This window comes from Engystomops pustulosus, chromosome 4 (genome assembly GCF_040894005.1).
Source record: "Engystomops pustulosus chromosome 4, aEngPut4.maternal, whole genome shotgun sequence".
In the NCBI taxonomy this organism is placed as follows: Eukaryota; Metazoa; Chordata; class Amphibia; order Anura; family Leptodactylidae; genus Engystomops; species Engystomops pustulosus.
In genome coordinates this window covers 106,611,852-106,625,525 of record NC_092414.1, presented here as the reverse complement: position 1 = coordinate 106,625,525, position 13,674 = coordinate 106,611,852, and the positions used below count along the sequence as shown (strand labels likewise).

The 13,674-nt window shown below is 40.0% G+C and overlaps 1 protein-coding gene across 8 annotated transcripts in view; it reads right to left on the bottom strand.

Annotated features, from left to right (window-relative positions):
- PTPRZ1 (protein tyrosine phosphatase receptor type Z1) overlaps positions 1-12,317 on the bottom strand; it is a 147,679-nt gene extending 135,362 nt beyond the window's left edge. For all 8 annotated transcript variants that reach the window (XM_072146987.1, XM_072146988.1, XM_072146990.1 and 5 more), the window contains exon 1: positions 12,179-12,317. In XM_072146987.1, the coding sequence (XP_072003088.1) occupies positions 12,179-12,236 (58 nt within the window). In that variant the 5' untranslated portion in view covers positions 12,237-12,317. The remainder of the gene's footprint in view (positions 1-12,178) is intronic.
- Positions 12,318-13,674: the final 1,357 nt, after the last annotated feature.

Here is a 13,674-nt window from a genome sequence, read left to right as displayed (position 1 = left end):
CAGGGAAACAACATTCTAACAGCAAGAAACCCACCAGAGTCCTTATCTGTTTTATGGAACATCCAGGTCAACTACGTAAAACACAAACGTGCAGCATCCTTCTTATACAATTAAGATAGTTCTTTGCCTTTAGAGTGTATTTGAGATGTATTAATGTGTGGCTCTATGCAAGTTTAATGAATTTGGTGATTTACAATGTTAAAGTGATTGTGCTTTGTCCTATGTTGATTTGGCACAATGGAAAGTCGCAAAACAGCATTTGCACCAAAAGCGTATCAACACAACGCCACACCAAAAAAAAACAATGATACATCACCTCCATAGACTCAAAAATCACTATGATAATGTGAGAACAGTTTAGAAAAGACGTAGTCACTCCAGGAAATGTGGTAAAAAATAACGGAACTGTAGAATATGTTGTGTGTTATCTCAATCTGAGATTGTAGTTATATAATTTAAGGTGCTTTAATTTTTTTTTATTATGTCCTGCACAGACCAATTTTCTTGAATATGTCTGCACAAAAGCATTTACCGTATTTTTCGGACTATAAGGCACACAAAAAATCCTTTGATTTTCTCAGAAATCAAAGGTGCGTCTTATAGTCCAGTGCGCCTTGTATATGAACCATACCCACAGACAACAGCTGCCTCGAACTGTGCACAGGTCTGCCACCTGCTGGTCATTCATTCTTATAATCAGGTGCGCCTTATAATCCGGTGCGTCTTTTATATGAACCTAGACATTTTAGCAAGTATTTATTGATGGTGCGCCTTATAATCCAATGTGCCTTATTGTCCGAAAAATACTGTACATGAAGAATCACAGTCCAGTGGAGCATGGATTATTAAGTCTTGAATCACTGTGTGCTAAGATTTGAAGATCTTTAAAATTTCATTAAAAGTTCAAAAATATTCCATTTATCAGAATAAAGAACACCCGACTTACAGACAACCCCTAGTTACAAACGGACCACTGGATGTTGGTAACTTACTGTACTTTAGTATATAACAGCTATAACAGTTATCAAAGGTGTCTTTAATGAAGCTTTATTGTTAATCTTGCTTCTTATGACAACCCAACATTTTTTAAATACTATAGACACAGAGACCAAAAAATGTTTTGACAGGGGTATAAAATATGCAGTTCCGACATACAAATTCAACTTAAGAACAAACCTACAGAACCTATCTTGTACATAACCCAGGGACTGCCTGTAAATCATTAGAAATCAAAAATCTCATGTTAGGATAATTTTATAGTTTTTTTAATTTCAGATTTCTAATAATAGGGATTGTTGAGGTTGTTGTGAACTTGATAAATTGGATGTTATCATGATCTGGTTCCGTTGAGGCATATTACATAGCTATCAACTAAACAATCATCCTTCAGTTATCCAACACTTGCACATAAAATAGGAAAGTGAGAGAACTGTCTGTTCCCACCCTATTTCTGACCCTTTAAAAGAGAAAGGCAGTGGGTGCCAAGTTCAGTGGTGCTCAGCTTGCATAAAGCGAGAGTTATTCAAACTTTCCAGGGTAGATAGAAAAAGCGGCACTCCCCAAGTACCGTAATATGTTCTTTCTTTTATTTGAAGTACTAGCTCTAACCTGCTAGAGCAAGGGCTGTAGTACATTTTCTTCATTTTGTGCTTTAGTTGGATTATGGTAATGAACAATACGTTTTCTGTTGAATAATTTTTTACATAAATTATTTGTGTTTGTGTCACTATATTCTGGTACCCATAATATTTTTGAACAATGTTGACTTTTCACAGGTACACCTCACTCTTTCACAAAGTCATACAGTATTTATCATAGCTGTAAAATAAAAAAAAATTCCCTTGTTGTGTTTAGTAAACAATTAGCTTTTATTTCTAAGCTTAAGGGAAAAAAAACAGTGCTCTCATCTACTGCTCTAGGAAACACAATTTTACTTTTAAATGGTTTAAATGAATGAGGCCTAGACCACTAGATTTACATTTTTTTATCAGCTATCCAAACGGCAGCTACATCTAATAACAGAGGAGCTTTAAAGCTACAGCTTAAAGTTTACCATAAACTTTTCTAGAGCAGAGGACATTTGGAAAAACTTATTTTAATCCAGACAGTTGTTGTAAACAAAATATATACAAACTCTCTGTTCCTCCTGAAGCAGGGTCTGCTCTTTTTGCTTCGCTTAGCTTTAGCTTAGTTTTTGAGGAAAATGTATTTTAATATTATGCAAATGAGCCTCAGGGCACAGAGCCCCTTCTGGGTCCATCATCTGCTAATTATTCACGTCTCCATTTTTAATTTCTACTTGCCTCCTACTTTGCCGAATGGAGACATGAATACTAACCAGACGACAGAGCCAAAAGGAGTTCTGTGGCATAGCCAGGAGCCCCTGAGGCTTATTTACTTAATCTTAAAATCCTTTTTTTTTCTCAAAAACTAAGATATAATTAGCAAAAAAAAGAACCCCCTTCTTTTTTCAGGAGGCACACACCAGCATGTAGGTGGTACTTGGTATAGAAGCACTGCATCCATGTGGTAATTTCCTTTAAATAAAATGTAATAATGAGATCTATTATATGGCTAGGTATCTGATGGCTACTAGACACCATTGTAAGATTTCTTGGACTCTTCAAATTTTAATTGTCAGGAGTTCCATCATTTTTTGTTGTTAGCTCTTTTAAATGGCTCAACAATGGAGATAAGAAGCACAAAAATGAACTTCGCAGAAGTTTATCCTTGTAGCAAACTATCCTTTCCTTTCTCATTGGTTGCTATGAGGAATAGAAAGGTTTATTTTTATGAAATAAAGGGCTATTGAAAGGGAATCTGACATGCCTTTCCACCAAAGCAACAGCAGAGTCTTGTGGGTCTTAGAATACTTTGCTATCCATGATCAGACTTCTCCATCCCTGCACTCCTCTAGGTTCTAGCTCCACCACATTACCTACAACTTCCTACGGCTGCACTTCTACTAGCCCACCACATTCTCCAACGTTTCCACCCTCAGAGACATAACTCTAGTCTTCCAAAATCTCTCACATGCGGGAAGTAAGCTCCTCACTGATGCATCTTTCAAGAGCAACTGTACAGGGCCAAGCTGCACTATACCCATCGCATCTGAGGCTGCTTCTGGGTGTAGTGGAGGCTGACATGCGCAGGCGCAATGGAAAGACGCAGGCTCTGGGGAGAAACATCTTTAACCAGAGAGTGATATCTTTGGAAGAGGAAGCTTCAGAGAAGGTGTGGGCAAGGATGCCTGCAAAATATATATTCTTAGCCCTAAAAGACAGTTCTGTTGCTTTGAGGTGGTAAGGAATGATAGATTCTCTTAAACACATCTAAAATGTCTTCTACTTAACTAGTTGTTTACTACTTTAGTAGCAGTTTACTCCCATTTACTTATAATTTTCTTTGCTAAGTTGTACATTCTTCCATTCTAATGAGGTTCTGTAAATGTATTGGAAGTTCATCCATATGTAATTGGAAAACCAGGAAACTTAGCCAATACTATTCCGCTTTAGCCTGTATCCAGGTCTGCCTCTCCTAGAGCTATTTAAATGGGGTGTAATATCCTCATACATATTATGGATGATCAGAACTCTTTAACATAAAAATACATTATGTATTAGTTTCCTTTCACATCCCTCACCATTCTCATCCAATTAACCCTTGGCTACAATAAACAGCTATACCAGTTATTAAATTTGTCTGCAATTAAGCTTTATTATTAATCCTGGTTCTTTTGACAACTAAACATGTTTAAAATCCGATTGTCACAGAGACCAAAAACAGTTTGTCTGGGGTTACAATTATAAAATATACAGTTCCAACTTACATACAAATTCAGCTTAAGAACAAACCTACAGAATCTTGTACGTAACCCGGGGACTGCCTGTATATTCTAATAACCAAATATTTCATCATTTTGACACCTGACTGTGACAGCCAATCCTTTGCAGCAAATCCTGACTGTGACAGCCAATCCTTATACCTGTCATGGTTCTTCCTGTGACTATCGATTAGCCAGGTTCACTTAAAAGAACATTTAAAAATCTGAACACCCCTTTAGTAATGGTTCCATGAATATAATAAATTAAGAAGATGTGCAGTCACATTATATGTGGGGGTTTATAACAACTTTATGTGAATGTCTCACGAATACTGATGAATGATAATATTCATTTCCTGATCCACTGTGTAAGAATCATTTCTTTTCATCATTATCATTATTATTTCATCATTATTTTTCAGCTATAACAATCTAATAAGCAGAAACATGCAAAATATAAAGTAGTATAATAAGTATATGAGTAATATAAGTAAACCAAAGATCATTAGGTCATAGGAGAACAATATTCACCAGGACTAATAACTGATCATCATGAACTGATAAATATCTAACAAGCTCAGAAAGTGCCAGCTGTTTTAATGGAAAGATCCAAGCGCTATGAGAGATGGAATATGAAAGTCATCCATACAAAGCATGATATGGAAATTGTATTAACTCTAACAAGACTTCCCAGTTGCCATATATCGGTTAGCTGTATCACTTTATGACTTCGATTAGTAAAACTTTTATCCCTCAAATCATTGAAGACACCATCTCCTATTTTGCAATAAGAAACAGCCTCCATCAATCTGCAGAATATAACATTTAAGAAACCAAGTCAATTAGGTAAAAGTATGGTAAACCAATGACACTTACTCATAGATCCAGGCACCATGACTGCAGTAATCTTATATTTTTTGTATCCATCTCCTTCTTCTAAAATCAACTAAAGCACCATTCTTTATTAACCCCCCCCCTACAGCATGGAGGGGCTCTGGTAACAGAGCCCTTTGGGTTTATTAGCATAATTTTAAAAGTTTTATTTAAGAAGGAAGGAGGCCATGGACAACACATATAAGAAGATTACCACAGTCACAGTGCCTGGATCTATGAGTAAGTTACCCTGGTTTATCATGCTTGATTTTGATGGTAGAGTTCCTTTTAAGGGTGTACTAGCCAATCCCCAGCCCCTGCCTATGCTTTGCAGCTATTGGCTATGTGACATTATCATACACATGCATACATACATTTCCAAGCAATAAATATTTGAAATTCTAAAGCAGATTAAGCAAATTTAATTACATCTATGCTTGTGGATAGCAATGTAGAAATTTACATACATATTAAAAGAGTAAATGTGTTGGCATTCTGTCCTTTTTTAAATTTTATTTAATTGGAACATGATTTCTGTGCATAGTTCTGATATACCTCATAGACAGCTGCCAAATAATGTAACCTTGGGCAATAAGAATAAAATATTTTTCAAAACACATAACAATTACATTTCCACAGAATAAAGTACAATTAGAAAAAATGGTTAAAGGGGAAATCGTATTAGTAATATTTTTTTGACTTTCCTCCATTTCATATATTTGGTATAACAAAAAGTTGTTAAATAACTACCCATTTTGTGCCCATTTGCCACCTATTCATTAAGAGAATGTGAGAGCTGATACATTGCACAAGGGGCAGAAGAAGAAAAATGGTTGGGGCACAAATAATAATTTAATTCGCGCCATCATAATGTGCAATGCTTTACAGAACAAGCAGGACATATACAACAATATAAGACATAACAGAGCAATAACATTGTCAGATGAAACAATATGAATGACAGCCCTGCTCACAAGAGCTTACAGTCTATGAAGATAAAGGGGTGAAACAGGAGGTGACAGTGTTTGTACAATCGTACAGTCATACTTTACAAGGGATAAAATAATGAAATAAATAATTCTGATGAGCCCGTCATAAGTAGCTATCGATATTTACAAGAACCAGGGTGCGTTGGTTTGCAGAGTAATCTGTTTAACCTGTTCCCAATGTGTTCCTTACAATTATAGTGTATTGAGACAGCTCACGGGCAGAGCCTTCTCCATAATTGGTGGGTGTTTGCTGCATATTGCCCACTTCTAACACCTGTCATCGGTTAACCCTTTATATGTGACTGGCAAGGATGCCGACACATGGGTGCCACCATCTTGGTTGTGATCATCACTCCTCATGACGTCAATGTCACAGATCTGGTAAGACCGATCAGACAACCTAGGGTTAAAGTACCCTAGGGGATCTAAAAAAATATATTAAAAAAAACCTAAAGATTCAAATCACTGGAACGGATATCCCCCCCTTTCACCTGGAACAAAAAGTGAAAGGCATAAATACAAAGCCCACAAGAAAAGGGTGTAAATCCAATTTTTTATTCATTACATTACTTCCCAGTACATGACATGGAATATTAAATTAATATCCTCACTGGAGTCACTGGATATTTGTTACACAGTAAAGAAGCCCTGAAACAACTCTGTACATGTAAACATATACATTGTATGGATTCTTGAAGGTGGGATGCAAAAAGTGGAAATGAAAAAACCAAAAGGGGCCAAGTTGTTAAGGGAGGAGCATTCAGTGAAGGTTAGAGAAGAGATTGACAGCTACATGCAGTTAGGGATTGTGATATGTCTGTCTGAAAAGATGGGTTTTTATGGCATCTGTGAAACTTTGGTTTGATAGTTGGTAACTTTGGTAGTTGGTTATTAGTCTCATAGCTTATTGTAGGGCAGTGGTGGTGAACGTATGGCACTGCTGCCAGAGGCGGCACTCAGAGCCCTTTCTGTGGGCACTCGGGCCATCGCCCCAGCACACCAGACAAGACTCAAAGAATCTTCCTGCAGTTCCAACAACTTAAAAGATGCAGTCGTATTTTGATACTTACTTTGCTACTTTGGACTGTAGAAAGAGGGAGAATGAGTATACAGGGCCAAATTATCTTTGGAGGATCTCCTGTTGGCCCCACGATTTTCTCTGTGTACAGAGGGACACTGGAAAGAAGCTAAAATGATGAAATTTTTCCATCTTTCTATTGTGTTGCTGTCCTCAGGAGGCCAATATGATTGAAAGTTGTTGAACAGGGAGCAATAAGTTACTGCTTTAATTTTTGGTTGGAACCTCGCGATAAATAAGGGGGGTTTTGGGTTGCAGTTTGGGCACTCGGCCGCTAAAAGGTTCGCCATCACTGTTGTAGGGCATTCCAGAGCATAGGTAAATGGAGAATAGAAGAAATTCTGGAGATGTGAAAGAGAAGTTCAAATTGAAGAAGTCTAAAATTTCAGATCACTGGGCGATTGGAGGAGAGAGGAGAGGTAAGTAGGTGCAGCACTGTGCAGAGCTTTGTGGATTAGGGAGATTAGTTTGAATTGAGTACAGAAGATCATGAGCTGCCAGAGCAGTGACTGGCATACACTGGAGGTATCTCTGTAGCATATGGATTGAAAAGAGAATTTGGCTACTGTATTAAGAATAGATTGGATTGCTGAGAGTTTAGAAATGAAAGAGCAATTAGTAGGGGTTAAGGTAGCCGTGACAAAACTGAATCAGAGCAATAATTAGGGTTTTACAGGTGTCCACGGTCAGGAAAGGGTGCACTCTAGAAATGTCTTTGAAGTGCATGGAAAAGAAGCGTGCAAATAATCAGTGTCCAGCACAACCCCAAGACAGCGCCTGCTGCCTCAGAGTTATGGTGATATCCCTGACGAAAATGGAGCAGCCAGAGTAAGGTCGATTAGTAAGTGGGGAAAACATCAGAAGTTCAGTTTTAGAAAGATTCACCTTCCGATAGAGAGAGGACACAATGTTATAGGCAGCAAAGGTACAATAACTGGTGTTTTAAGCAGGTAAGGAGTTATGTTACGTGAAGGTGTATAAAATTATCATCAGCATAAAGATGGTACTGACAAACCATGGTAGAGGGAAAAGTGAAGAAGACCTAGGACACAGCCCTTAGGAACTCTGACAGTAAGCAGAAAAGGAGATGCTAAAAGTGCTGTCAGGGAGATAGGAAGAAAAAAAGAGAGCACCGTGTACTTCAGGCCAATGGAGTAAAGATTACTTTGTCTATGAATACTTGCCAGCCTGCTATAGCAGAAACCTGCTTTATTCTGCAGCAACCAAAATCTTAAACTAGGTAAAAGATATCAATGTCCCAACATAATCGGCCATAAAAATCAGAGTGGTACTATCAAACACATAGACACTGACCCATAAGTACCTTCACATGTTGTTGTAAGCAATGTCAGGAAATGCTGCTGAGTTTCTATACACTTAAATAAGGGCTTAGCTGTAGTTAGGTGCCAAGAGGCTGTCTGGCAAAGGTCTTGCGTTTTTGATCCCCATTGAGCTGATTCTGAAGTGTTTTTCCTTTGGAAAATTCAACCATATCATTATCCTGGAAAATCCCTTTTTTGGATGTTCAGGGTAATGGAAAAGGGATACTTACCTTTCTTCAGCTCCAAACTTTCCAGAATCCTCTGATGCCATGTTGAAATTTCCAGCTGGGATGGTAGTGATGGCGGTCACGTGACCACTGTGGCCAAAAAATGTAAAGTGGTCTCTGAAGGTAGAATAGTCTAGTCCCTACCAAGCATCATCGCTGACCCTCCTGTGGAAACTACAACCACTGATTGGCCCCCGCAGTCATATGACTATTGACACTTCTGGACCACAGTAGTAGACTGCACCACTGGAACAGAAAGGCGGAGAGAAGCCAGTTTTTTTTTTAATCCCCCCTTTTCTGTTGGCCAGAAGTTTGACACTTTAGTTAAACTACACCATAAAACATTTTAAAAAAAGAATGAATTGGCTTCCATAACATTAGTGAAATAGATTATCTATTTGTAATTTTAATGGGTATTTTCACTTTCGAAATTACTTAATTCAGTGTAAATTGCTTAAAGTGACCCCCCTCTTCAAACACACATACATTAAAAATGATGAACAGTAAGTTACTGAACAATTGCAATTGATGGTTGGCACTTAAAGGGGTACTCCTACAATCAAGATTTACTACCAATATACAGGATAGCTGGCAATTTCCAATAGCTAGGGTCCTACCACTTAGACCTCCATCAATCACTAGAATAGAAGTTCTGAGTCCCTTGTTCGTTCATACTGCATGACTGCAATGAAGAGTTTCAATGGACTGGTGATTTAGCATGTAAATTGCTTCTCCATTCAAAGTATTTGGGACAGATGAAGATAGTATAGGGGTAGCATTGGGATTCCATATAATTGAGTAAGGTTTTGTATTTGACCATATTTTCTACTTGCACTTTATATATTTCTCACTATTTTGGGGTCTTTTATCAGTGCTGCAAAAACAAAGAAAGGTGTGAAAATTAGGTTCAAATTCAATATCCATAGTTTTAAGTTACCAGCTGCTATGGGGCCCATCATGTCAGGGAGCTCTGAAATAAAATATGACACACTAAAGAATGGAGCATGTGCACCATTATGTACATTTTATGCTGCACATTTTACAGCATAATAGGCATACAGGCAGTCCCCAGGTTATGTACAAGATAGGTTCAGTAGGTTTGTTGTTAAGTTGAATTTGTATGTAAGTCAGAACTGTATACTTTATCATTGTAACCCAAGCCAAATTTTTGTCTCCGTGACAGATCTATGTTAGTATATAAATGCATATATCAGTGCATAAATATGTGCACATGATTGTATAAATAGGAGAGTGTGTGTGTAAATGTATGAGTATTCTAATATATGTATATTTTCTGAGGGGGTTAGGGCCCCATTCAGAAGTCTGCTATGGGGCCCTGCTTCTCCTAGTTATGCCCCTACAGTTATGCCATACAGTATTCTCCTCTTATATCTTTCTTGCAGTCAGACATCTGCGAAATGATAGGGAGCATGGAATTTCATGGGGGCAAGTTTTTCATAGATCGGAGGGGATGAACTGTCTGAGAGTCTCTTTGGGAAGAGCCTGTGGACCCTCTGGACCACCTCTGGAACCGGAGTCGAAGTGCCACCAGGTTGTTCCACGGGTGCGATTAGGCCCGTGGTGGCAGCCAAGGTGGGATGAAGAAAACAGTAGCGTAGGGACGCTGGAGACACCAGAGGAGTGTAGGAACGCTGGAGACACTGCTTGACAGGAACCCTGGAAGGTACTGCAGTAAGCAGGGAGGCAGACTAAAGACTAGACACAGGAATGCAGAGGAACACTGGTAACGCTGGAGACAGGAACACGGAGGAACACTGGTAACGCTGGAGACAGGAACACGGAGGAACACTTGTAATGCTGGAGTGTATGAGAACGCTAGATGGTTTTCTCTTCCTCAGGAACGGCTTAGGGAAGCCTGGCATGGAAACCATGAAGATCCTAGGAGAAGATCCGGCGGGCAGTGAAGGGAGGTGCCGGATTATAAGGGCGAGCAGGTGCGCGTCCTAGCAGTGGGGGTGCACGGCCTAGTCCGGAAGTGGGCGTGCGGCCTCTTCGGACTTGGAGCAGAGCCAGGAGAGGAGAGTACGGGCCAGGGGGCATAGGCGCAACATAGAAGGACACATGTGCCCGCGATCTGATACATGGATCCCAGGTGCATCCGTGACAAAGTTCTAGATTAAAGGCTAAAGACAATTTTGGAAATAAGCAAACCTTAAATAATACTGTGGATGTTCTATCATTGGCACAGAATTTAAGAAGCTTAATCCATATCATGAAAATATTGTATAGTATACACTGTACACAGATTTCTCTGAATCCTTATGGGTCAGGATAGCAACTACACTCTAACCACAATATATGACCACTGATTTGCAATTAGCATTTGATGTCATTTGAGATATAAAGCCTATTCCTATTGATTCTTCATAAAAATAAATGAAGAGTTCATAGCAGGTCATCAATGGTTTTATGCCTTTTCGATGTGACGGCAGAGTATGTTAAGTAACAAAACACGCATTCTCTAGCCCTTTGTCTAAACACGCTCCTCAGGAGGAGAGAGCCCAGACTGTCTGTGGCCAGTAAATTATGCCAATGAAGGAATAATGAAACGGTAAGCAACGCACTGGAGGAGAATAGCATTAGACTACATGCTACAAAATCTCATCAACCGCCTATCACAGGACTAAAATTATCCTCTAAATAAACAGCAGTGCAGGCTCCTAATGAAGATTAGATCAGCGCAGAATAGAAATTGCTGCAAATGTGATTAATCCTCATAAAGCAATGTTTATAAACAGCTGTATCTGAGGATGGGAGCCTTAATTATTATTATTATACCCCCAGCTTCCATCTAGAAATGCTTCTATAGTCAACTTGGATTCATTGAAATATCAATACATGAAGGCTGCCTTGTGTAGGCACCATCTGTCCAGCAAACAATGCTCCATGAATGGGTTTATTCCATGCAGCTTTCATTACCCGATTCCTCATAGGCATTCTGCAATTATTGAGGCACATACACAGGTGATAACCCTGGCATTGGATAACAGCTAAGAGGGTCTGCACTCAGACCCTCAGAGATAGCCCCTGGAAATGTGTGGGGGTGCAAGCTGTGCTCACAAAAGAGAATCAATTGTATAAACATGCTGTATCCAGGAGACATTGTGGGAGATGCTCAGATCTGGAGTGGGTAATGAATTGTGTAATAGACTGCATTCAATATCCAGAATCTATTGTGAATGCTCTTTTCTTGTTTAACAGTCTCCTAACCCAAGGCAGAGACTATACTGGATAAGGCGTTATATCATGTACCTTTACTTTACACAGCATAGATTGCAAGCTCTTGTTATCTTTGCTATTGTTCATCTGACTATGTTATTACTCTGTAATGTCCTATGTTTTTATATGTACCCCATGATCTGGAAAGCACTACAGAATATCGTGACACTATAGAAATAAAGCTTATTATTGCATCGATGGCCATTGGAGGTAATTCAGGTAATCATATTCCTGGCTTTGCTCGTTTCTTATCATTAGTAACATAAGCGCAATATATTCACTGGATACTGATCTGCATGTATCAGAAATAACTGCTTGCTGCATATGGAGTTAGATTTCCTTGTGTCTGAAGTCTTGTATAACCTACATTTTATGTGGGTGATCGCAGTACACTATGGGATTGCTGAGGGATCAGAGATGGAGCCATTGTGATGACCCCAGGACACACATGGAGATAACCTGCTCCCCCACATCATCATGTACAGAGAACAGAACTGTATGTCAGTGCTGTCATCAACTTTGACCTCTGGACTCCAGAGCAGCCGGACTGACCTGCACAGGAGGACATCCCTACAAGTGTCTGCCCATGAGAGGGCACAGGTGCCAGCTCCCCCGTCCCCACTTACCCCCTGGGCAGACAGAGAGGAGCTGCAGACAAGCCAGCAGGCAGCGTAGATGGAACATCTCCGGCTCTTTGTGGGGATAGCGCCGATGGCCAATGGAACGTAGCTCCCGAGCACTGATGTGTGGATGCCTCTAGCAGCGCTTCATGGCCGGCTCCGTCTCCGCAGCTCCCCGCTCGCATCCACCGACTAAATCAGAAAGAACCAATAGAAACTGCCTCCCAGGGCAAAAGCTGCCTGTCAGGCACAGCGCGCCCGGGGAGCAGGGGGTTAATCCGGGCACTAAGCCACGCCCCCGACACCTGATTGGATCACCTCCGGAGCTCCCCTACGAGAGGGGGTCGTTACCATCGTCTTCCTTCTGGCTGCAGGCTACACTGTGCGGCTTCTCCAGGGCAGATAACGCAAGAGAGGAGGAGCACTTGCTGTAGCCCATCCCCGCTCTGCAGGTAAACCGAGCGGGAGACTCAGAATGGGGAAGGTGATACCGGGCATAAGTGTATCCCCTGCCCACCCGACTACGTCCCTAACACACCTTGGCATCATTCCCACATACTGCTACTGCATCTCTGTATTGTGAGGTTCTGCAGCAGCTGAGGTATGTAATAATTAGGTCACATAATTTTCTTTCTCTGTGGTGCGTCTCCTGTAGGGTGACAAGATTACCCCCGGGGACCCGCCACATGCGCAGCCACTGCTGGCCAATCGAGAGGCAGGAGGCGCACTGACAGGTGCCATCACTGGCCGGCAGGGCGGACATGTCACAGTCTATTATGTCACCCGATGTCAGGGGAACTTCTAGTGTCAGGTTACTGGAGCCTGCACATCTATCACATATCACACGTGTCAGTCTGTATACTACAACTATGTGATATGTACTACTACTATCACACATGTCATAGTCACTGTATACTACAACTAAGTGACATGTACTACTACTATCACACATGTCATAGTCACTGTATACTACAACTAAGTGACATGTACTACTACTATCACACATGTCATTGTCACTGTGTACTACAATTATGTGATATGTACTACTACTATCACACATATCATAGTCACTGTATACTACTACTATGTGACATGTACTACTACTATCACACATGTCATGTAGTCACTGTATACTACTACTATGTGACATGTACTACTACTATCACACATGTCATATAGTCACTGTATACTACTACTATGTGATATGTACTACTACTATCACACATATCAAAGTCACTGTATACTACTACTATGTGACATGTACTACTACTATCACACATGTCATAGTCACTGTGTACTACAACTATGTGATATGTACTACTACTATCACACATATCATAGTCACTGTATACTACTACTATGTGACATGTACTACTACTATCACACATGTCATTGTCACTGTATACTACTACTATGTGACATGTACTACTACTATCACACATGTCATATAGTCACTGTATACTACTACTATGTGATATGTACTACTGCTATCACACATGTCA